Raw genomic sequence first — 23,759 nt, 5'->3', positions numbered from 1 at the left:
AACATGAATACAAGCGAATCATGCAACACAAATACTACCAAAATGAAAGACAATAATATAATTAAGGAACCAAATACCATGGAAGCTAATATAATTACCCCAAGAACTGGCGTCAAAAGTCATGAGCTATTAGGAATAGGAATACAACCCCATGTATGAATAATACAACCCAATCTGTTTGAATTACAAAATAGAAGTAAAAGACCCTAAGCTACCATGAACAAGGTTGCAGCTCATTACTAGAGCGCTGATAGATCTCCAAAACACTCGCACGAACTCAACAACAGTTTCAAACCATACCTGCACACAAGGTGCAACAAGTGTAGTATAAGTACACCAATACGTATGTATAAGTAGCATGGATCATCCTGAACAAGGTAGTGGCAAGCATTAAAAAAAAAGATGTTACCATTCAACTTGTGCATTATATATATAGAGAGACATCAATAAGACCTGCACACAACCGCATAAAAAATCCCAACATATAGTCTTCTTATCCTCTTAGCTATAATCTACTAGTTGCCGAGTACGGCCTCAGGCGTGGCATAGCACGCCATAATAAGATCTGCCGAGTACGTCCTCACGTATAGTGTAGCACACCATAATAAGATCTGTCGAGTACGACCTCTGTGCATAACACATGTAGATAAGCCACAAGGGGTCGAACCTGCATAAAGCCACGTGGGAAACCGAATACTTTACAAACATAAAGTCTTACCTTAACCTTCTGAGACTCATTAAGCATAAATAGCTTGTTATGATCGTAGTTCTTTGAAATCATTCGAGTAAAACATTCAAACATCTTATAACTTTAGAATCTCTTCTTCTGCATATAAGGCTCATTACCAGAACAACTTTTCTGGAACGATCTTACTTACATAAACAATCAACTAGACACCTTAAAAGATGGTACTGTAAAGAGTATGAGGAAATATGGAAGCTAACAATAATAGGAGCATACTGTACATGAAAGACTCAACACATGGGAGCATACTAGCTTATGAAAAATATCAATCCCCTCTCTCCTTCCACATCACTATTATTTATGCTAAATGTGATGAGCCTTTGAGGAGAGGACTTTGGGATGACTTAAGAGACACTGCCGGAAGAATTACAGGCTCCTTGGGAGTGGTGGGTGGCTTCAATGTCATCACCAAACCTGATGAGAAAACAGGAGGGAGACCCTGCAGAATTGAAGAGAGTTTGGACTTTTTAGCATGTCTTTCTGATTGCAACTTACAAGATGGTGGTTTTCTGGGATCTAGATTTACATGGAGTGATTATAGAGATCCACCCAACACTATATGGAAAAGGTTAGACAACTTGGTGTATAATGCTAAATGGTTTGATAGCTTTGGAGGTACTGCTGTCACTCACTTATCAAAAACCTGCTCTGATCATGCCCCACTCCTTATCACTTGCAATACTAACAACACATAGCGCATCAAGCATTTTAATTGCCTTAATATGTGGACTGACCATGAGGACTATCTTTCAGTTATTCATCAGGCTTGGAATGAAACTCAAACTGGCAACCCTCTGTATTCTCTTCATCAGAAAATTAAGCAGGTTTGTCATAACCTCAGTGGCTGGTAAAAAACAGCTTTTGAAGACATCTTTGAAGAACCCAAAAGGTTGGAAATACTTATTAGAAACCTTGAGGAAACTTCTTTGACTAACAATAACCATGAAATCGAGGAAAACCTTGCTAAAGCTAGAGCCGATTTCACTAAGTTCATAAAGTTTCAGGATAATATTTTAAGGCAGAAAGCTCAGGTTAAATGGCTTCATGAAGGTGATGCCAACATTGTTTTCTTCCATAGCATCATCAAAGATAGAAGAAAGAGGCTTTGTTGGAATTAATGCATTCACAAGGATACTATCCTTGACTTTTATATTTTCTAGGAGTTCTTTATTGTTTCAAGAATATCATTTAGTCTTTCAATATTATCTCTTAGTTTTTCAAGAAACCTTTTAAAAGTTTGTGATACATGTATCTAGTGAATTGTAATACATGTATCTAGTTATTTGTGCAAGACTTTTGAATTGGTTTTTTGAGTAGTATAAATAGAGATGTAATTGATGATTGTAATCATCTCAAGTGGCCTTAAGTAGCCTAATACAACTTGAGCATTCTCTAAGAAAAATATTCTCTTCCTATTCTTTCCTACAAATTGGTATCAAGAGCAGTTTTCGTTTTAATCTGGGGTTAGGTGTCACACCCCAATCCTGATAGGGCATGATGGGCACCCGACCCTTACTTAGAGCCGAGCGAACCCGTTGGTTCTCGTTATACTCATAATCTCACAGGACTCTTAAGTCATGAAATGAAACGCATAATGAAAGCTTTTCGAAAATATTCTTTTCGTCTTTCTCGAATCAAATAAAATCTGTAATCATATGAATCTGTAAAGTAATGCATAATGATACATCGGCTTAAATAGCCGCTTACAAGACTGGCATACTGTATACGTGACTCTGTCTGCAAAGTCTCTAACATAAATTTATATACCATAACATAGATACTCTGACTCGGCAACACTCCGGAAAGAAATGGAGCTCGCCAATCCAGCTGGAACATCTTCTAGCGATATCTTCTACTCATCTGTATACACCTGCGTGGCATGAAACGCAGCGCCCACAAGAAGGGGCGTCAGCACCAATAATGTACTGAGTATGTAAGACATGAGTAACAACATAACACATATATGAAAAGTAACAAGGAATAAGAGAGATAACCTGTACATCTGAAGGCCTCGTAAGGCGGGTGTCATGCATGCTTAGCCTTTTAACAAAAACACATTTCTATACGTATACATAGTACCATGCCCGACCATTAAGGCTCGGTGTCATATATATAGTATCATGCCCGGCCAGTAAGGCTCGGTGTTATCATCATTAGCCCGCGTCCGGGGCGATATCATAACATGCCCGTTGCAGTGGTGTGCACATCTACGTGTCATGCCCGGCCGACTATAGCGCGGCGCGGTGTGAGAAAATACATACATATATATATATATAAAACATGCATGAGAGCCAATAAAAGCTATGAGTACATCGGAGTGACGTAAGGTCGGTAACCTCCGATTATATTATGGAATAATCATCGTCGCTTTGTCTCACCTTGAAGGAACAATTATTATAAGGTGAGACCAACAACAATGAATAAAATTAAGAATGGTCAAAAGATAGCTCAATATTCTCATATCGTCATTGAAATCATAAACTTGGAACCTTTGAACATAAAATCGCTCTCATCATAGTCATCATAATAATGTAAAGCTCAGGTACATGGAAATCTCTATGAATAAAATAATCTCATAAAAACATTGATCTCATAACTTGAGACTTTTAGCCATAAAATCGTCATCGTCATATCATAGAAAATATCCACATCTTTGACATCATCATTATCGTCGTAAAAACATGCTCATCGCTGTTATCATAAGAGCTCACAGAATCATAAATCTCTGGTTTGGAAAATACGGCATTTTGAGAAAACAGCTATGAATTATTAGGAAAGGAATTTTTCCTTGGAGTCGTAAACATTTAACTTTTGAAAACGAGGAAGATATGGAAACATTTATGAAGCCATAGTATCGAAATCATGCCTTTAGAAGCTCAATAAGATTATAAGGATCACGAAATTCGTGGACTTCTAGCATTTGCGGAACCAATGATATTATGATTACGACACAAAGATTTATAACGAAAGGATCATGCCTTTAGAAAGAAGGGGACTAGCCTTAACAACCTGGAAAATAATTTCTCGACTTCCAACTTACTTCCTGTCTTACAATTCAGTTAAGATTATTCGTAGCTTCGTAATCTACATATACAACCATTCATATCATTGTTAGGTTCGTCATCATGCTTGTCTCAAGACTTTAATTAAAATTCCTTTTAGATTCTGTCGAAATTCGGGCAGCATCTCCCCTGTTTATATGCCTAGCCCGAAATCATAATATCAACAACCAATCAACAACAAAAATACCAACATCATCAATACCATTATCCGTGCCAATATATCTCCTAAAACATCCCACACGATGTTTTTCTAAATTTCTCAACTAACCAACTTGTGATACGACTATTTAATAACTTTATTTCCGTAAAGAAGCCGAAATTAATACCAATAATAACAACAATAATACCCTCAGCATTCTACAAGATAATTATATATATTTTCATCCAAAATTCTCTTCAAACCTCAATCCATAAGCCAACAACAACAACACAACAACTACAACTTTTATTTCTTGCAAATATTCCTTAATCAAGGTTGATAAAGAGAAAGATTCAATGATTCATACCTTATTTTTATGAAGGTAGCAAAATCTTCATCATTTTCTTGTCCCCAAGCTAACTCCAACACCAAACGAAATTATAATCACGCCTACGCGTTGCCCGGACCTCGATTGATATTCCGTAGCTTGAAATTTTGCTCAAAATCTTCACTTTTATGTGAGATTAAGAGCCCTTTTGATGGCTGAAAATTCTGGAACATTGGAGCATTTTTTTTATGATGAAAATGGGGGGTTTTAGCCCTTTTATAGTGGGTTGGGCCGGCGGTACTGTAGCAGTACTGTAGCGACCTGTTTCTGCGTTGACAGCTCAGTTTGTAACGTCTATAATTCTCTATTCCAATATCCTATCGATGAGAGGTTTGTTGCATTATAAACTAGACTCGATGAACTTCCTTTTAGGCTTTTGAAACACCTTAAAACTCCTAATATGCTAGGAGATATGCCCCTCCAAAGTTGACTAAAAATCTGCCCAACATTTCTCAAATTTTCGTCAAACTTATTTTCTTCAATTTGCTTGACCTCGAAACCTTCTGAAACTCTCCATACATGATATTTATCATTTATTATACATGATAATGGCCATGTTCTTGTGTTTCAAAATAGTCTTTTCCGATTACGACTTACGAGATCATAATCATCCTTTACTTAAACAATATACTTAATAATGTCTCGTTCCTCATACTCCAAAGTTGTTTTACCTAGTCGTAACTCGACATACTTACATTCAAATATAACCAGTGCTTCTCTGAGGTACGGGGTGTAACATTAGGTGAAGAGAAAAAAAGTTATGGCATCTAAAACAAATGATGGTGCTGATTCTTCAGTTGTTCTTACTCCATTTTTTGATGGAAATGACTTTGAATACTGGAAGATAAGAATGAGAACTTATCTAAAAGCTGAAGGTTTGTGGACTATTTTTGCAAATGGCTATGAAGAGCCAGAAGACGATGGTGAACTTTCAGTAGCAAAGATGAAAAATCTTGAGGCTAAGCGTCGTCAAGATGCAAAGGCTTTGAGCAAAATTCAGATGGGAGTCTCAATAGCATTTTTTGCAAAATTTGCTACTTGTGAGACTGCAAAGCAAGCTTGGGAGTCTCTGGAAGCAGACGTGTATGGTGATGAAAAGGTACGCACTATCAATCTTCAAACTCTTAGAAGAGAGTTTCAAAATTTGAAGATGATAGAATCTGAAAAAATCGATGAATATTGCACAAGAGTCATGAATATTGTTAATGAAATGAGAAATCATGGTGATGAAATTTCTGACCAACAAGTTGTGGAAAAGATTCTAATTAGTGTCATAGAAAAGTATGAGTATATTGTTGCTATCACTGAGGAGACGAAAGATCTTTCTAAGCTTTCCATCAAAGAGCTAGTTGGATCGTTTCGTGCACACGAGAAGCGAAGATTTTTTCGTCAGAATCAACCCAAAGAGACGGCTTTCCAGTCCAGAACCAATGAGAATTCTCAAAATTTCTCAAAGAATCAATAAAAAAAAGAAGTACAATCCAAAAAAGAAGCAGGATTGTGATGGCTCTACTAAGAAGGTTGAAGAAAAAGGTGAGAAAAGTACTGGTCTTTTTTGTAAAATTTGAAAAAAGACTAATCATAATGCAGAAAAATGTTGGCACAAAGGCAAGCCCCAATGTAACTTTTGTAAAAAGTTTGGCCATATTGAGAAGGATTGCAGGCACAAGCAACGGGAGCAAGCAAATTTCTGTGAAGGAAAGGAGGAAGAAAAGGAAGAAAACCTTTTCTACGCTTCTTAATCTGATGCTTCAGCAAAAAGCAATGAATGGTATGTTGATAGTGGTTGTACCAATCATATGACTGGAGATGAAAAGACTTTCCTCTCAATTAATCGCAGCATCACTTCTAAAGTGAGAATGGGGAATGGAGCCTTAGTTGATGCAAAAGGTAAAGGTACCATTTCGATCAACAGAAAAGGGAGCGGTAAGCAAATTCATGATGTCCTTTATGTTCATGACTTGGAAGAAAATTTGCTTAGTGTTGGTCAGCTCATGGAAAATGGTTATTCTCTTGTGTTTAGAGATAATTGTTGTAGAATTTATGATAATATTGAGCCAAATCAAGTCATTGTTGAAGTAGAGATGATAAAAATAAACTTTCCTTTACAACTTCATTACAATGCATTCAAAAATGAAATTGTAGATGATTCATGGCTTTGGCACAAAAGGTTTTGTCACTTGAATTTTCATGGTTTGAAGCTTCTGAAGCAAAAAGACATGGTGCAAGGCCTTCCTGAGATACATACTGAGGGGGATCCATGTGGAAGTTGTATTATGGGAAAGCAACATAGAAAGTATTTTCCAAAAAGGAAGTCTTGGAGAGCAAGTGTACTTTTGGAACTAATCCATACAGACATTTGTGGACCAATGAAGACTTCATCTCTGGGAAGCCAAAGGTACTTTCTAATTTTTATTGATGATTTTTCAAGAATGACTTGGGTTTATTTCTTGAAAGAAAAGTCAGAAACATTTTCTACATTCAAGAGATTTAAAGCCTTTGTTGAGAAGCAAAAAGGCTGCAGCATCAAAATCATTCGCAGTGACAGAGGAGGTGAATACACAAGTCGATAATTTGAAGAATATTGCAAAAATGAAGGCATTGAGAAGCAACTTACAGCAGGGTACACTCCTTAACAAAATGGTGTATTTGAAAGGAGAAACAGAACCATTGTTGAAATGGCCAGAACGATGATAAATGAGAAAGGGCTGCCAAAATATTTTTGGGCAGAAGCAGTACATACAGCAGTGTACATCCTCAATAGGTGCCCGACAAAGGCATTCAAAGATAAGACACCAGTTGAAGCTTGGAGTGGAATGAAACCTTCTGTAAGTCATTTTAAAATTTTCGGGTGTATTTGTTATGCTCATGTACCTGCTGAAAAAAGAAGAAAATTGGATGAAAAGAGCCAAAAATGTATATTTCTTGGTTATAGTGATGTGACAAAAGGCTATAGGCTTCTTGATGTCAAAACTAACAAACTTGTTGTTAGTAGAGATGTCATTTTTGATGAAAAAACAGCATGGAATTGGAAAGATAAAAAGGTGGAGAATACTTCTATCATTTCTTTAAATGTGCCAAGTCAAGAAGAGGATGAGGAAGAGGAAGATGTCCCTCAAGGGGGAGAAACCTCAGATCCAGAAGATGAAGAACCACCTCCAAGAGGAAGAAGAATGTTGAGTGACATCTATCAAAGATGCAACTTTGCCTGTATTGAGCCAGAAAATTATGAGGAGGCAATAAAGCATGATGTTTGGAAGATAGCCATGGTAGAAGAAATTCGGATGATTGAGAAAAATAATACTTGGGAGCTTGTGGATATACCCAAAAAAAGAGAAGTTGTGAGTCTAAAATAGATTTACAAAATCAAACTCAATCAAGAAGGAGAAATTCAAAAGCACAAAGCAAGGTTGGTTGCTAGAGGTTTAATTCAAAAGCCAGGTATTGATTTCTACGAAACTTTCTCGCCAGTTGCACGTCTTGAGACAATTAGAACCTTGATTGTTGTTGCTGCACAAAAGAAATGGAAGATTTTTCAACTTGATGTTAAGTCTGCATTTCTAAATGGAAAACTTGATGAAGAAATTTATGTCGAGCAACCTCAAGGATGTTTTGTTCAAGGGGGAGAAGAGAAGGTGTACAGGCTAAAAAAAGGCCCTTTATGGGCTGAAGCAAGCACCAAGAGCCTGGTACAATGAAATTGATACATACTTTCTGAAAAATAATTTTTAGAGAAGTAAAAGCAAAGCCACTTTGTATGTGAAGCAAGAACATCGCAACATTGTCATTGTTTGTCTCTATGTGGATGATCTGATTTGTACAGGAAATGATTTGAAGATGATGCAGAAATTCAAGCAAGATATGATGGAAACCTATGAAATGAGTGATCTTGGGTTGCTACATTATTTCTCGGGCATTGAAGTTTCTCAAGTGAAAGAAGGAATTTTTATTTCTCAAAAGAAGTATACTAAAAGTATTCTTCAAATATTTAAAATGATGGATTGCAGGTCTGTGGCCATACCATTAGCAGCAAATGAGAAATTCAGAAAAGATGATGGAGCAAAGAAAGCTAATAGCTCACTTTACAGGAGCTCGATTGGAAGCCTGCTATATCTTACTTCAACAAGACCTGACATTATGTTTGCTGCTAGTTTATTATCCAGATTCATGCAAGAACCAAGCCAAGTGCATTTTGGAGCTGCAAAGCGTGTTCTACGCTACTTGCAAGGAACAATGGATTATGGTATAATGTACAAATTTGATGGAGATTTGGACTTAATTGGCTATTCTTATAGTGACTGGCTGGAAGTATAGATGACATGAAGAGTACTTCTGGTTATGCTTTCTTATTTGGTTCAAGCATTTGTTCTTGGTTGTCAAAAAAGCAAAGTGTTGTTGCTCAATCCACTGCCGAAGCAGAATATGTCTCAGCAGCTAAGGCTACTTCTCAAGCTATTTGGCTTAGGAGAATTCTTGAAGATATTGGTGAAAAACAAAAAGAAGGGACTGTTTTGTATTGCGATAACAAATCAGCGATTGCCATTGCCAAGAATCCGGTCAACCATGAAAGATCAAAGCATATTTCCATCAAGTACCATTTTATCCGAGAAGCACTAGAGAAAGGTGAAATTCAGTTGCATTATTGCCAGACAGGAGAACAACTTGCTGACATCTTCACCAAAGCACTTCCTAGAGAAAAGTTTTGCTATCTTCGAGAACGCATTGGAGTTGTCAAGCAAATGCATTAAGGGGGAGTGTTGGAATTAATGCATTCACAAGGATACTATCCTTGACTTTTATGTTTTCTAGGAGTTCTTTATTGTTTCAAGAATATCATTTAGTCTTTCAATATTATCTCTTAGTTTTTCAAGAAATCTTTTAAAAGTTTGTGATACATATATCTAGTGAATTGTGATACATGTATCTAGTTATTTGTGCAAGACTTTTGAATTGGTTTTTTGAGTAGTATAAATAGAGATGTAATTGATGATTGTAATCATCTCAAGTGGCCTTAAGTAGCCTAATACTACTTGAGCATTCTCTAAGAAAAATATTCTCTTCCTATTCTTTCCTACAGGCTTACTATCCAGAAAATCAAGAACTCTGATGGTATCTGTGTGGAAGGTAATACTGATGTTGGCAATGCTGCTGTCAAATATTTTGAGAATTTGTTTAGTGCTGATGATTAGATTTTGTCTTAGAAGTGGTTCAGAGGTTTATTACTGATGAAGATAATGCTACTATCATTGCTACCCCTTTTTTACAAGAAGTTAAAGATGGTGTGTTTTCCATTGACCTTGATAGTGCACCTGGACCTGATGGTCTTAGTGGTAAATTCTACCAAAGTCGTTGGTCCATCATAGCTGAAGACTTGTACAAGGCTATTATTTATTTCTTCCATGGAGCCTCTCTCCTTAAATGCTATACTCACACCTGTGTAGTCATGCTCCCCAAAGTGGATAATCCTTAAGATTTCTCAAATATCAGACCTATTAGCCTCTACAATGTTTCCAACAAGATCATTGCCAAAATTCTCAATGCCAAACTCGGTAACATTCTCCCAAAGATTATCAGTCAGAATCAAAGTGGATTTGTGAAAGGAAGGGCTATTACTGAGAATATTATGCTTACTCAAGAAATTGTCAATGATATCAGGAAGCCTATGCAAAGTGGCAATGTGGTCATTAAGTTGGACATGTACAAGGCCTATGATAGAGATTCATGGCCATTCTTATTTTTTATGTTGAGAAAACGAGGATTTGCTGTATCTTGGATTGATCTCAGCTATAGATACATTTCCAATAACCGGTACACACTACTAGTTAATGGTAACAGGTATGACTCATTCAAATCTGGGAGAGGGATAAGGTAGGATGACCCCCTATCTCCCTCTCTCTTCATTATTTGTGCTAAGCTTCTATCTCTTACTAGATAAAAGGGCCCGTGCTGGCAACAGTAATTCACAAGAGGAAAAACTGAACTAACTCTAATTTGCAAGAGAAAAACTAAGCCAATTCTTTTGTATCTTAGAATTAGAATTACATTGACTTCCGTAGTAACAATGTGGAAAAACTAGCTTTACATTATTTATACATAAGACATAAATGAGGAACATGCGTATCGTAGATGCCACTTTAGGTGGAGTTTCCTCAAACAAAGCATTCTCTTATTTCCATTGTACGCAACTTTTCATTCAACGATGGTCCATCAACAACTTTATGGGTGCCTGGGTTATGAAAATAGTAACAACTTGAGTGCACAAGCTAGTATAATATAGGAATAAGGCAATTATTAGTACATCTAGGGAGTGGCATGTATTCCTTCTGATCGAGATCAGAACAAATGTAGGAGCACAAATGATTATTTTGTTAGCGCCACTCTGAATGAGGTCCAATTGTTGTATGTGGGTCTGTTTCACCAAATCCAATGAATGACATAATATTAATTTGTGATGACATGTGTGGGGAAAGAATAAACGGGAAAGAACTATTTTTCAAAAGACTTCCCATGTCTTTTAATGCAGCCAAACTCATCCATTGCTCTTATTCCTTGCAGTAACACTTGCAACTATTACACTAACAATCATATGGTTCAAATCATACAATTCTAATAAAAAAAGGTATGATATACTTGTATCAAATTCATCGAAAAGCTCTGAACATTTAAGAACATATCATTACCATGAGCAGGAAGAATGAGGTCATCTTCACAAAGATCATGCCAGATGAATCCAATCTTGTAGTTTCACTATTAAGCCCACAGACTATAATTGAATCTTTCATTTAGATCCAAATTTGACAACAAAACTAAAACAATTGAAAAATTCTTACCTCTTGCAATACCAAGAGTACAACGAAGCCATTCCTCGGCCTCTCAAAACGTTAAACCTCACGATAACGTCTACAAAAGTAGAAGAACATGAGTAAATTCTAAAACCAAACACAAAATAGGGTGCAACTTAGATTCTACAATTAATCATAGTGGTCAAACATATTTTACACAATAATCAATACTGCATTACCCCTCAAGTAAAGTCCATCAGGGGAAGATAGGGGTAGTTTAATGAAATGAAGATGTTCAACCTGTTGACATCTACAGAGATAGTATAACACCAACACTTCGCCATTACTCAACCGTGGCAAAATTAACATAAAAATTTCATGTGTCATTAGATAATATAACAGATTGGTTGAAAAAAAAGTCCATGTAGTAACTAATTAGCAACATATGCAAATTTAGAATGTGAAGTTTATAAGTTCGAATAGATGTTGACACCTAATTTTTGAATTTCCGTAATTTATTTTAATTACCCAGAGTCCTTGGATAATAAACAGAGTGAACCGTGCATTCTTAGAAGTCAAAATGATCTTATAAAATTATTTAAGATAATAGTTTGCCATTCTTATTTGGTAAATAATTTCTTTTGTATTCTAAATAATTTAGGAATTAATTTGCACATTTTTGGAAAATTATGAGTTATCTGCTAGATTTAACCAAAGAGAAAAACAATTTTGAATAATTATTTGATTGTTTAATTTTCCAAAAATCAATTAGCTAATGTTTTATTCCTCTTAATCCAAGGAATCTGATTAATTAAAAGAGTTAATCATTTTACCCCTCAACTCTTAATTTTCCCACTTTTCTTCTTATTAATTAATTAAATGCTTAATTGTGGTTAATTCCACAGAAATTGTTTATTGTGAAATTGATAAGGGCTACAACTGAAATGTTCAATTCTGAACTTAATTTAAAGCCGATTTTGTAAGTTGACCCAATTGAGGTCATTCTTGCAAAATTAGCCTTCTATTGGTCTAATGTGATCTTATTTGAAACATGCAAATCCGTTAGTTCAAATTAATTAAGGTCATCATTATAATTTGACTCGAAATTGTTTAATTGGGCCAAATAGATAATTGAAATAATGGATTAGATTAAAATCGTTTAAGGCCGTATTTGCAAGATTGAGCCCATTTACATATTTAGCCGCATTTAAATCGATTAATCGGAATTATGTCTTAGTTTGGTTATAATGGGAATATTGTGGTTAATAATCAACTCGTTTTTAGTTTTACCCATTTATTTAATTTACCCATTTTTCCCTTCATACACGAATATACACTAAATATACGTGCGCGTATACATCATGTATATACAAGTATAAAGGGCCCCCTTTCCTTTTTTTTTTTTTATGGTTTGGATCGAGCCCAGTCCAAATAGAATGACCCGACCCAACACGTTTGAACTATATATGCATAAGGCCATTCAACAAACAGACCCTAAAGGGTCATTTGTGAAAAACACAGCTAGGGTTTGGAATACCCTAGCGCCGCTATGGCATTCTTCCCTCTCTCCTACGTCATTTTTGCCAGAAATGGCAAGATTTCAGAGCCAACATCTCCTGCTAGCGAGTGTGTGTTCATTTTGGGTAGCAATTAATGCCAATCCGTCCTATTTCCACTCATTCTCACCAAACTCAACCCAAACACGGTACAAATCTCTCTCTTTCCCTTTCTTTTGCTGAATCCATGGTCAAACAAATTGAACTCTTTATTTGTTTTGTTTTATTATATTTAAAATCCTCAATTTCTATTGGTTTAAGAGGTCATAGACCAGATTGACCAAAATCGGTCCAAATCTGGCCGTTTATTTGTTTTTCCCATTAGTTCATAGCCGTAGATTCATGTGTTAGGTGTAAAACTCTAAACTACTCACTTGTCCCACATCAGTATTAGGATGAATTTTGGAGTTCTATAAATAGAACCCTATTTCTGAAAGTTGCAAAAAGTTTTAATACGCACAGAGGCCCGAATCTTGAGCTTTTGACTTGAAACTGAGGCCACTAGTAAAAATTTTGGACTTGGCTTTGAAAGTTGAGTCTTCCTAGTTCTAAAAATTGTCTTTTTTTTCCTGTTGTGTGGCTGAGCTCTCGATTTGGGAAGCACAAAGGCTCCAAATTCAAGTTTCAACCAGGCTGCGCATATAAAAGGTAATACTTTATCTTGTTGTTCATTTGTTTTAGCTAGTTTCTTGCTTGATTATAGTGTGGATTGCTTGCTATTGAATATTTAATTTAAATATCAGTTTATGAGCATGTTCATTGCCCTGGCATATGGTTAAATTTGCTATCATGATATTGAGTTTGAGATGGTATGTTTAAACATTATACTTATCTTAATCAGGTCTCTAATCTTGCCTTAGTTGTTTTGTTAATCTAATAATTAATGGATTAATGTATCTCTGTTTAAGTACAAATTCTGATGGCTTGTTTTAAGTGTGTTGTAAATCTGGATACTTCTTAAATGATACTTAGGTCATTGTTTCACTGCTTATACCCCTTAATGTGATGATATTTGGTTGTGGAACTTGACAGTAATGACTTGAATGGCCCTTGATGAAGCTATTTAACCCTGTTGAACACCTAAAATCATTGATGCATCAGTAATCTAATCATCAACCTTAGTAGCTTAGATCAGATAGAGTTGTGATGATTCATCTAAGTTAAACCTTAAAGATTTGTTATCCTACTAGTCGAAGCATGCTAATCTAAAGACCCTAAGTTATTTCTTTAGTGGTCAACTCTTAAAATGAATTAAAGATCGTTTACAAGGACATTGTAGACTTGTGTGTGAGTTGAACTTCTAGTGGCTAAACAACAGAATTTGGGATTAGGAAGAAGTTTTGAAGTGAGGTCTTCACTGTTTAATATGGGAGCAAGTCAAATGGTTGCTATTTAATGGCCCAGGCTCACAAAGTGGTACTCCCTAGTCACAAATCTGAATATAAATTTGATCACATAGGTTTCCTGATATGCATAACTAAGGGAATTAGTTGGTTTTAGGTTTTGAACTGATTTGGTAATTAGGTGTCTGTAACACCTCGGAAAATCTTCCGTTGGTACGCAAGTGAATGAACTAGTGAGGAGTATGAGTATACGATGTTTTCATAGGCGAGCGATGAAATTAGATGATTCTAGATGAGGGTTCAAAGATGTTAGAGATGGGGGAAGAGGATTGCCAAAAGAAGGCAAAGTATTTGATAAGTAACGGAAAGGAAATACAAGTAACGAGTTAGTAAGGGCTTAATGATGTCTTGGAGAAGAGTGATAACGTCCCTTGGATTGGTATTGATGTGTTGAACAAGTGCTAAGAAGGTCTATAAGGATTGGAGATCAAACGAGACGACGAAACGAACTTCGGGATCACTGGGGATTATACGGCCAAACATACTGGCCGTATAATTTATACGGTCCGTATGTTTGGGACCGTATAATCAACCCAAATTGGCCAAACTCTGTGGACCAATTGTACGACCAAACATACGGCCCGTACAATTTATACGGACCGTATGTTTGGTCGGGACAGATTTTGTCCAATAAATGTAAGGGACCAAGGTTATTTCATTTCATTTCCTTTGACACCCCCTTCTCTCTAAAACATATCTCTACATATATTACACAAGGTTTCAAGAGTTATTAGTGATCAACAACACAAAACAAGTGAATCAAGTGTAAGCAAACCCATCAACGATCATCTAAAGTCATGAAATACAAATAGAGGAAAACTAGGGTTTTTGCTCAAGTGGAGTATTATCAACTAGGCTTATCCTACAACTTATAAGGTAAGATTCATGATATTTACATGTTGTTTAAGGTATTTGAAAGTTGAAATGCTTGGTCATTAGAAGAGTATTGTAAAATGGGTTATGAATGATGAATAGTGACATTTTTGAGAAATAGTTTGAATTGAATCATGATTGTGGTTGTGTTGTGATATGAATGTGTTATAAACGATGTTAAGATCGTGAAATATACATTGTACATGAATGGACGAGGTCGGGGGTTATGACCATGAATATGGGTGGATTAGGAGTGAATTGAGAATGTGGATAATGTAGACTATTAATGGCTATTGTTATGATATTGTGAATGTATTGTTGACGTTTGGGAGTTGAATGGTGACATGGGAAAACGTGGTATAAATAAAGGAGATGCTGTCCGATTTTCTCTAGCTTTAGCCATTTGTGCTAGTTATCGATTCTAACGATAGTATGACCTTAATGAAGGTAGAAACGTGAGCATCGAAGGAGTACGTGCAAGTGTAGAATAGTTCAACGGAAAAAGGTATGTAAGGCTAACCCTTTTTTCATAAGGCATGGTTCTTGGTCCAAATTCCTAATTCCTCTATATGAGTATGTTGTCTTCAAATGATTGATATTCCGAGCTCATAAGCTCACGACCCTTGATATGTACTACGATTGTACTACGCTCCACCTATGACGAGTAAGCCTATAATGTAGACGTAACAATAATGATGATGATTTTAATAATGATGCTAAAGGTGCCTACGGGCTAGTATACCTATATGTGCCTATGAACGGATATAATGAAAACCCCGAGCTTATAATGCCGGGTAGAATACGTGTATATGAATATGTATAGAGTATGTATACGATTACAAAACGCGCACACACCTCTGCAGATGGTACGGATAACCCTGAAGCCTTGGTAGGGCCAGGTATGAGTAACCTTGAGCCTTGGTTGGCCAAGTATGTATATGAAACACCGATTCTACGAGGTCGGGTATGTTATGTAAATGCTATGTATATGTGTATATGCTATGTATAAGACATCATTAAGAGTACGAATATGTTATGTAAATTATTATGAGGGTAATGAAGTACGGATAAGAATGTATGTGTGCGGATACGTAATAGAAATGGAATGTCCCTATGGAAAGCAAGTAAGTGCCATGATGATGATATTATTGTCTCCCCTCCTATGCTATTCATATGCTATTTATTATGCTCCTATATCGATGTTGATCATGCTTTACATTCTTCGTACTGACGTCCTTTTGTTTGTGGACGCTGCGTCATGCCCGCAGGTGCACAGGGAGACAGGCTTGATCCATACCTGCTTGTTCAGAAATCACATAGCAGAGCTCCATTTCTTTCGGAGCCATAGCTTTTGGGTACTTATTCTTTTGTGTATATAATTATGGGCATAGCGGGGTCCTGTCCCGCTCATGTGTGATGTCACACTCTTCTTAGAGGCTCGTAGTGACGTGTATGTGGTTAGATATGTCTGGCCTTGCCGGCCTATATTTTGTATATCATTTTGTTGGCCTCGTCCGCCCATGTACATTGTTGCGGCATAAATGCCTATGATGATTAGAGATGTTGTTGTCCAATAGGACTAGCATGATTGATGCTTAGAAATGTATGATTAATGATGTGGCTCACCTAGATGCAAGCCTAAGTGTAAGCTAAGGGGTGCCCGGGTGGGCTAGCACCGGGTGCTCGTCGCGGCCGCCTAGTCGGGTCGTGACCAAAGTGGTATCAGAGCAGTTCAGTCCTAGGGTGTGTCTACGAGCCGTGTCTAGAAAAGTCTTGGTTATGGTTGTGTTGCGCGCCAGACTTCTAAACAAGAAGCTGCGGACATTTTAGGAATGATTGACCTTCTTTCTTCATGAGAATCGTGCGATAGAGATATGATGTAAGAAATTCTTGTTCCTTAACCGTGTGTTGTGTATTTCAGAAATGCCTGTAAAGAGAAAGGCTACGGCAGCCCAAAAGGGCAAGACGGTGGCGGAAAAGCGGGTTGAAAAATCCCCACCATCGGTAGTTGATGAAAGTGAGGCCCAGAGTGCGGCCCGATCCCAGTCCCCCCAGACAGTGACTATTACTGAAGAGCGAGAGGAAGCTCCAGCTCCTCCACCGGATGCTTTAGGACAAGATGTAAAAGAGGCCATACATTTGCTTACACAGTTGGTTGCTGCCCAGGCTCAGCGGCAGAGTACAGGGCAGGGTGACAGGGCTGTTAGTGCGAGGGCCCGTGATTTCATTACTTTGAACCCCCCGGAATTCTTTGGGTCAAAGCCGGAGGAGGATCCTCAGGACTTCATTGATGGTATGTTGAGGACACTCCGATTGATACATGCTTCAGACACCGAGTCGGTGGAGTTAGCGTCATATAGGTTGAGAGATGTCTCGATCCAGTGGTATACAGTTTGGATGGCTTCACGGGGAGCTAATGCACCTCCCCCGGTATGGCAAGAGTTTGTTGATGCTTTTCTCCATCATTATATGACTCCAGAAGTTCGGCGAGCTAGGGCCGATAAATTCTTGAACTTGAGGCAAGGTAGCATGAGTGCTCTAGAGTATAGTCTCCGCTTCAATTCCTTGGCTAGGTATGCTTCGGCCATGGTAGCGGATATGGGTGACCGGATGCACCAATTTGTAAAGGGCCTAGGGCCACACTTGATGGATAAATGCTTGACTGCGTCCCTTCAGGACGGTATGGATATTGCACGCATTCAGGCACATGCTCAGAACTTAGAAGAAAGCCTACAACAGTGGAGGAGTGAACGCGAGCAGGATGGGGTTCATAGCAAGAGGGCAAGATCTTCAGGCCCAATGAGTGAGTCCAGAGGCGGACACAGGCAGCAGGCCAGGGATTTGATAGATCTGCTCGTTCAGGGCCGAGTCCGCGTTATTCAGGACCTCAGTTCAGAGATGATTCAGGCCAGTCAAGGCCACCGGTACCACGATGTTCCCAGTGTGGGAAGTCGCATTGGGGTCGATGCCGATTGGGTTAAGATGTTTTCTATTCATGTGGTCGGCCAGGCCATATCATGCGTGATTGCCCTTCAGTACATGGTAGAGGTAGGACCCGGCCATCAGGGTCAGTAGCCGGGTCTTCGGCATCTGTACGCCCTACGGGGCCAGGTTCTCATGCACCAGTTGGCCATGGTAGAGGCAGAGGGAGAGCCCCCAGTTCTAGCGGTCCTCAGCACCATATTTATGCATTGGCTGGACGCCAAGATCTCGAGTCTTCTTCTGACGTGGTCACAGGTATATTATCGGTATTCTCTCATGATGTATATGCTTTGATTGATCCGGGCTCCACATTGTCATATGTTACTCCATATATTGCGGGTCGATTTATGGTTGAGCCGGAGTCGATCAAACCTTTTGAGGTGTCTACACCCGTGGGTGAATCAGTAATAGCTAGCCGAGTATATAGAGATTGTGTAGTTATGATTTGTGACCGTCGTACCGTGATTTATTTGCATGAGCTAGAAATGGTAGATTTTGATGTTATTATGGGCATGGATTTGTTGGCCTCTTGTTATGTCAATGTTGATTGTCGAATGAAAATGGTTCGTTTCCAATTTCCGGGAGAACCAGTCTTAGAATGGAAAGGGAATACGGCGTCACCAAAAGGTAGGTTTATCTCTTATCTAAAAGCAAGGAAGATGATCACGAAAGGTTGTATTTATCACCTAGTGCGAGTTCAAGATGTAGAAGCTGAGTCGCCAACTCTTCAGTCAGTTCCCGTAGTGAGTGAATTTCCGGATGTATTCCCGGAAGAGCTTCTAGGCCTTCCTCCCGAGCGGGAGATCGATTTTGCTATTGATGTGTTACCAGACACTAAGCCTATATCTATTCCTCCCTATAGAATGGCACCCGCAGAATTGAAAGAGTTGAAAGAGCACTTGAAGGACTTGCTTGAGAAAGGCTTTATCAGGCCTAGTTCGTCCCCTTGGGGAGCACCCGTATTGTTTGTTCGAAAGAAAGATGGATCCTTGAGAATGTGCATTGATTATCGGCAATTGAATAAGGTGACGATTAAGAATAAATATCCTCTCCCGAGGATTGATGACTTGTTTGATCAATTGCAAAGTGCCAAATGGTTTTCGAAGATTGATTTGTGGTCCGGGTATCATCAAGTGAGAGTAAGGGAGAAAGATATCCCCAAGACAGCTTTTAGAATAAGATATGGTCATTTTGAATTCCGGGTGATGTCATTTGGGCTAACTAATGCGCTAGCAGTATTTATGGATTTGATGAATAGTGTGTTCAGGCCCTTCCTGGATTTATTTGTTATAGTATTCATCGACGACATCTTGGTGTATTCTAGGTCCGAGTCAGAACATGCGGATCATTTGCGTATTGTCCTCGGAGTTCTTCGAACTCGAGAGTTATTTGCAAAGTTTTCCAAATGCGAGTTTTGGTTGAACTCAGTGGCATTTCTAGGGCATATTGTGGCAGCTGATGGTATTCGAGTGGATAGTCAAAAGATTGAGGCCGTGAAGACTTGGCCAAGGCCCACAACTCCTACGGAGGTTCGTTGCTTTCTGGGCTTAGCAGGTTATTATAGGAGGTTCGTTGAAGGGTTTTCTTCTATATCTGCACCACTCACAAAGTTGACCCAGAAATCGGCAAAGTTTCAATGGACTGGTGCTTGCGAACATAGTTTCCAAGAGTTAAAGGGTAGATTGACTTCCACCCCAGTCTTGACACTTCCAGAGGGATTGGAAGGATATGTTGTTTATTGCGATGCTTCAGGTGTTGGGCTAGGCTGTGTATTGATGCAACATGGCAAGGTGATTGCGTATGCTTCAAGGCAATTGCGGAAACATGAGCAGAATTATACCACCCATGATCTAGAATTGGCCGCGGTGGTTCATGCATTAAAGATATGGAGAAATTATTTATATGGCGTCCATGTGGACATTTATACTGATCATAAGAGTCTCCAGTATATCTTCAAGTAGAAAGAGTTGAATTTACGGCAACGACGATGGCTAGAGTTGCTAAAAGATTATGATATCGATATTGTGTATCACCCCGGAAAGGAAAATGTTGTAGCTGACGCTCTTAGCCGTAGGTCGATAGAAAGTCTATGTGATGTTCGACCAGGAAAGAGGGAAATGGCCCGTGAGCTCCAGCAGTTAGCTAGCCTAGGAGTCCGAGTAGTGGACTCAGGTAGCAAGGGAACTATTATTCAGAATCCTGCAGTTTCGTCGCTAATCGCGGAGGTGAAAGAACGACAATATGAGGATCCCATGCTAATGCAGTACAGAGATACACTCCCTCAGAAAGAGGAGTCATCATTCGATATTTCAGGGGACGGAGTTCTCCGATGTAGAGATAGATTATGTGTTCTCGATGTGGCCAGTTTACGCCACCAGATTTTGAGAGAAGCTCACTGTTCTCGTTATTCGGTTCACCCCGGAGCAACGAAAATGTATCATGATCTTAAGTCTATATATTGGTGGAATGGGATGAAGAAAGATATAGCAGAGTTTGTATCCCAATGTCCAAATTGCCAGCAAGTGAAAATCGAGGACCAAAAGCCAGATGGATTATTGCAAGCTATAGAAATCCCAACTTGGAAGTGGGAAGTGATTAATATGGAATTCGTTTCAGGGTTACCCCGTTCTCGACGTAAGTATGATTCTATATGGGTGATCGTGGATAGACTCACCAAGTCAGCTCATTTCTTGCCGGTCAGGACGATCTATACGGCAGAAGATTATGCAAGGCTTTACCTTAAAGAGATAGTGAGACTCCACGACGTTCCGGTATCTATTATCTCCGATAGAGGGACTCAGTTTACAGCAAAATTTTGGAAGTCTTTCCAAGAGGGTTTAGGGACCCGAGTTAGCCTTAGCACGACATTTCATCCACAGACCGATGGACAAGCTGAACGTACTATTCAGACTCTCTAGGATATGCTACGAGCATGTATGATAGATTTTGGAGGAAATTGGGATGATCATTTGCCACTCATTGAATTTGCTTACAATAATTAGTATCATTCTAGCATTCTAATGGATCCGTATGAGGCTTTATATGGGCGAAAGTGTAGATCCCCGATCGGGTGGTTCGAAACAGGAGAGGCTCAGTTGATAGGGCCAGACTTGGTTCAGCAAGCAATAGAGAAAGTCAAGCTCATACAAGATCGGTTGTTAGCGGCTCAAAGTCGTCAAAAGTCCTATGCGGATAATCGTCGAAGAGACTTGGAATTCGAAGTGAGAGATTGGGTATTCTTGAAAGTGTCGCCGATGAAGGGCGTTATGAGGTTTGGCAAAAAGGGGAAACTTAGTCCTCGGTATATTGGGCCTTATGAGATCGTACGAAAGATAGGAAAAGTGGCCTATGAGTTAGATTTACCTCCAGAATTGGAGTCAGTTCATCCAGTTTTCCATGTCTCGATGCTTCGTAAATGCGTTGGAGACCCTACGAGGATCGTCCCAGTAAATGATGTCCAGGTGACCGAAAAGTTAACTTATGAAGAAGTACCCATTGCCATACTAGATAGGCAAGTACGGAGGCTTAGAAACAAAGAGGTGGCCTCAGTTAAGGTTCTATGGAGAGGCGGTAAACGAGAGGAAATGACGTGGGAAGCAGAAGAAAGTATGCGATCCAAATACCCACACTTATTTCAGCCATTGGAAGAAGTCCAAGATGAGACGTCAATATCCTAAGGTATGTATGTTTTGCTTTTATGCTTTTGGGTCGTGTGTGGCCAAATTCTATTGCTATTATGTTGTTGCCCTGTGAGGCATTGTTATTGTGGGCTGTTGTGACAGTATGGTAGTGCCATATTACAGAGGAAACTCTGGCGATTTTTTTTTTTATCCCCGAAGACATTAACATTCGAGGACGAATGTTCTTAAGGGGGGAGAATGTTACACCTCAGAAAATCTTCCGTTGGTACGCAAGTGAATGAACTAGTGAGGAGTATGAGTATACGATGTTTTCATGGGCGAGCGATGACATTAGGTGATTCTAGATGAGGGTTCAAAGATGTTAGAGATTGGGGAAGAGGATTGCCAAGAGAAGGCAAAGTATTTGATAAGTAACGGAAAGGAAATACGAGCAACGAGTTAGTAAGGGCTTAATGATGTCTTGGAGAAGAGTGATAACGTCCCTTGGATTGGTATTGAAGTGTTGAACAAGTGCTAAGAAGGTTCCATAAGGATTGGAGATCAAACGAGACGACGAAACGAACTTCGGGATCACTGGGGATTATACGGCCAAACATACTGGCTGTATAATTTATACGGTCCGTATGTTTGGGACCGTATAATCAACCCAGATTGGACAAACTCTCTGGACCAATCATACGACCAAAAATACGGCCCGTACAATATATACGGACCGTATGTTTGGTCGGGACAGATTTTGTCCAATAAATGTATGGGACCAAGGTTTTTTCATTTCATTTCCTTTGACACCCCCTTCTCTCTAAAACATATCTCTACATATATTCCACAAGTTTTCAAGAGTTTTTAGTGATCAATAACACAAAACAAGTGAATCAAGTGTAAGCAAACCCATCAACGATCATTTAAAGTCAAGAAATCCAAATGGAGGAAAACTAGGGTTTTTGCTCAAGTGGAGTATTATCAACTAGGCTTGTCCCTACAACTTCTAAGGTAAGATTCATGATATTTACATGTTGTTTAAGGTATTTGAAAGTTGAAATGCTTGGTCATTAGAAGAGTATAGTAAAATGGGTTATGAATGATGAATAGTGACATTTTTGAGAAATAGTTTGAATTGAATCATGATTGTGGTTGTGTTGTGATATGAATGTGTTATAAACGACGTTAAGATCATGAAATATACATTGTACACGAATGGACGAGGTCGGGGGTTATGACCATGAATATGGGTGGATTAGGAGTGAATTGAGAATGTGGATAATGTAGACTATTAATGGCTATTGTTATGATATTGTGAATGTATTGTTGACGTTTGGGAGTTGAATGGTGACATGGGCAAACGTGGTATAAATAAAGGAGATGCTGTCCGATTTTCTCTAGCTTTAGCCATTTGTGCTAGTTATCGATTCTAACGATAGTATGACCTTAATGAAGGTAGAAACGTGAGCATCGAAGGAGTACGTGCAAGTGTAGAATAGTTCAACGGAAAAAGGTATGTAAGGATAACCCTTCTTTCATAAGGCATGGTTCTTGGTCCAAATTCCTAATTCCTCTATATGAGTATGTTGTCTTCAAATGATTGATATTCCGAGCTCATAAGCTCACGACCCTTGATATGTACTACGATTGTACTACGCTCCACCTATGACGAGTAAGCCTATAATGTAGACGTAACAATAATGATGATGATTTTAATAATGATGCTAAAGGTGCCTACGAGCTAGTATACCTATATGTGCCTATGAAGGGCTATAATGAAAACCCCGAGCTTATAATGCCGGGTAGAATACGTGTATATGAATATGTATAGAGTATGTATACGATTACGAAACGCGCGCACACCTCTGCAGATGGTACGGATAACCTTGAAGCCTTGGTAGGGCCAGGTATGAGTAACCTTGAGCCTTGGTTGGCCAAGTATGTATATGAAACACCGATTCTACGAGGTCGGGTATGTTATGTAAATGCTATGTATATGTGTATATGCTATGTATAAGACATCATTAAGAGTACGAATATGTTATGTAAATTATTATGAGGGTAATGAAGTACGGATATGAATGTATGTGTGCGGATACGCAATAGAAACGGAATGTCCCTATGGAAAGCAAGTAAGTGCCATGATGATGATATTATTGTCTCCCTTCCTTGCTATTCAAATGCTGTTTATTATGCTCCTATATCGATG

General features: G+C 38.6%; 2 protein-coding genes across 2 annotated transcripts; both read left to right on the top strand.

Annotated features, from left to right (window-relative positions):
- Nucleotides 1-933: 933 nt before the first annotated feature.
- On the top strand, nucleotides 934-1,863 carry LOC132611106 (uncharacterized). The gene is made up of 2 exons (XM_060325518.1): nucleotides 934-1,360; nucleotides 1,604-1,863. Exons 1-2 carry the CDS (start codon nucleotides 934-936, stop codon nucleotides 1,861-1,863), a joined length of 687 nt encoding a protein of 228 aa, XP_060181501.1.
- A 3,231-nt stretch (nucleotides 1,864-5,094) lies between these two features.
- LOC132611095 (uncharacterized) lies at nucleotides 5,095-5,799 on the top strand. The gene has a single exon (XM_060325509.1). The coding sequence runs from the start codon at nucleotides 5,095-5,097 to the stop codon at nucleotides 5,797-5,799; it is 705 nt and encodes a 234-aa protein (XP_060181492.1).
- Nucleotides 5,800-23,759: the final 17,960 nt, after the last annotated feature.

The sequence above is a fragment of the Lycium barbarum genome, chromosome 1 (genome assembly GCF_019175385.1).
Source record: "Lycium barbarum isolate Lr01 chromosome 1, ASM1917538v2, whole genome shotgun sequence".
NCBI lineage: Eukaryota > Viridiplantae > Streptophyta > Magnoliopsida > Solanales > Solanaceae > Lycium > Lycium barbarum.
This window is presented reverse-complemented; position numbering and strand designations above follow the sequence as displayed.

Bases quoted from the DNA above. Each gene is read 5' to 3' on its own strand.
- LOC132611106 (XM_060325518.1), top strand. From the start codon at position 934: ATGGAAGCTAACAATAATAGGAGCATACTGTACATGAAAGACTCAACA. The intron at 1,361-1,603 runs GTACTGCTGTCA...GGTAAAAAACAG, and splicing joins ATGGTTTGATAGCTTTGGAG to CTTTTGAAGACATCTTTGAA.
- LOC132611095 (XM_060325509.1), top strand. From the start codon at position 5,095: ATGGCATCTAAAACAAATGATGGTGCTGATTCTTCAGTTGTTCTTACT.